The sequence below is a fragment of the Papilio polytes genome, unplaced genomic scaffold (genome assembly GCF_000836215.1).
Source record: "Papilio polytes unplaced genomic scaffold, Ppol_1.0 DF823824.1, whole genome shotgun sequence".
NCBI lineage: Eukaryota > Metazoa > Arthropoda > Insecta > Lepidoptera > Papilionidae > Papilio > Papilio polytes.
This window is the reverse complement of record NW_013525380.1, coordinates 147,751-149,909: the sequence shown is the minus strand read 5'-3', so window position 1 is coordinate 149,909 and position 2,159 is coordinate 147,751. Positions and strand designations below refer to the sequence as shown.

At 34.8% G+C, this 2,159-nt stretch overlaps 1 protein-coding gene across 1 annotated transcript in view; it reads left to right on the top strand.

Annotated features, from left to right (window-relative positions):
• The first annotated feature begins 6 nt into the window (after nucleotides 1–6).
• The window catches only part of LOC106103302 (dynactin subunit 1-like), an 8,870-nt gene continuing 6,717 nt past the window's right edge, over nucleotides 7–2,159 (top strand). Inside the window, exons 1-3 of the mRNA XM_013283035.1 lie at nucleotides 7–36; nucleotides 777–908; nucleotides 1,547–1,669. Of these exons, the coding sequence (XP_013138489.1) occupies nucleotides 876–908; nucleotides 1,547–1,669 (156 nt within the window). The 5' untranslated portion in view covers nucleotides 7–36; nucleotides 777–875. The remainder of the gene's footprint in view (nucleotides 37–776; nucleotides 909–1,546; nucleotides 1,670–2,159) is intronic.

Sequence of the window (2,159 nt, the reverse complement as noted above, 5' to 3'; positions counted from 1 at the left end):
GTCTGGGCAGCCGCTACTGATAAATTATACCAACAGGTAAAGATATATTATTTACTAGCTGTTCCCGTGCGACTTCATCCGCAAGAAATTATGAAAATTTTGTTTTATTATTTACATTTGTCAAATTATCAATAGCAAAAATCAAAATGACATGATGACAACCTTGCTTCCTTGTTGGCAGCAAATTATAGTCTCTTTCTCACATTAAGGTTTTTATTCAAAATATTTACCCTCTAAGTTTAATGGCGTTAAATATATAGCCTAAAGCGTGAGCCAAGTGTAGTAGGGCTTTTTATTAAAAAAATAATTATTCAAAATATGGTCTAATTGCTTACATCTTCGGCAACAAAGAAGTGTGTTTTCACGCTATTAAACTTATGAGGAAAATAAATTGAAAAAAGCTGTCATGTAGGAAAGGGACCATAAAGTACAAGCTGCCAACATTAAGGAAGCAAGGTTATTATGGTAACTATAATTTTGACTTTTCAGTTCAGAATTTCACAAATGTAAGTAATAAAAGTTTTTAGAATTTAATGCGGATGAAGCCGCATTGAAACATCTTGTATTAGTAAATAGAAGTAATACAGTAGAACCTCGATAACTTAAACCTCGGTAACATAAAAACCTCCATAACTTCAAAAAATATGTTCCCTTTCCATCAGAGCACAAAACCTACAACATAATTAATAACTTAAAACCTCTATAACTTTAAATATTTTGTATTTCCCTTGGACTTTAACTTATCGAGGTTCTGTATAAATAATTTTATATGCCAGGATGACCACGGGCCGGTGCGTACTATCCGGCACGCGTTGAACGCGGTGTCATCGGATGTCAACAAGCTGGCTGCCTTCACACAGGATAATGAATATGACATGATGTCACTCACCAATGTGCAGCAGGATAAGGTACGATCGATATTCTTTAGGAAGGGTAAGGGACATGTATGTCCCCTACCCTTCCATGCAGTATCTTCATAGGGAAAGATAGAGACTATCATGTACCCCGCCCTTCCATCTATTTACTTCATCGGGTATCATAGAGGACTGTTATGTCTCCTACCCTTCCTTTTGCACTTCGCCTTACCCACTATTCTTATAAGAGATGACAAGGATAGGGAGATTTATACCTGGGAACGCAGTATTTGACTTCGCGTCCTCTTACTTGTCTATTAATATGGGCAAAGTATTTAAAAATTAAAATGTCTATGGGTAGTTGCTTCGCTATATCGGCGAAGTAATGTGGCTTATATGTCTGCATTGTGATTTATTTTTGATTTTTATAATAATACTAGATTTCGCCCGCGACTCCCAAATTTCATCGAAATCCGTTCAGCAGTTTAGGCTACAAACTCTAACAAACATCCATCTAAACTTTCGCATTTATAATATTAGTATGATTAGTATAATAATATCTCGTACTTATTAATGTGTGTTTTATTTATATAAAATACCAGTCAGATGCAGACAAAATAATTTAAATAATAAAAATGCTCTCATTGTGTTAAGGGTTTTTTTATATACTTTTTTTGTTTCATCCCTTCCAGCCTACCCCACCAGTGGTGGTCCGTGCTCAGTTAGTCAAGAAGCAGCTAGAAGAGACAAAGACCCTCACCATCAAGTTGGAGAACAAGGAAGCTGATATTAAGGAACTGAAGAAAGCACTCAAGGTAATGTAAAAATGTCGTTTACTAGCTTTTGCCCGTGACTTCGTACGTACGGAATAACAAAAAAAAGACTAACACATAGTCCAGACTATCCTCTACATCTATGACAAATTTTATATAAATCTGTTAAGTTGTTTTAGAGACAAGCAGTAGCAAATATTCAATCTAAACTTTCGCATTTATATTACTAGTTGTTGCTCGCGACTTCGCCCTCGTGAATATAAAAAATGTAGCCTATGTTGCTCACTGATAACGTAGCTTTTTAATGGTGAAAGAATTGTTAAAATATCCCCAGTAGTTTTTGAGTTCAATACATACAAAAATACAAATATTTCCTCTTTATAATATTAGTATAGCTTCGTCCACGATTTCATCCGGCGTAATTAAAAAAAATAATAAGTATGTTCTTTCAGACTGTCCTCTACATCTATGACTTTCGTCCATATCTATTCATTTTAGCCTACATCCATCCATCCATCTCGCATTTATATTT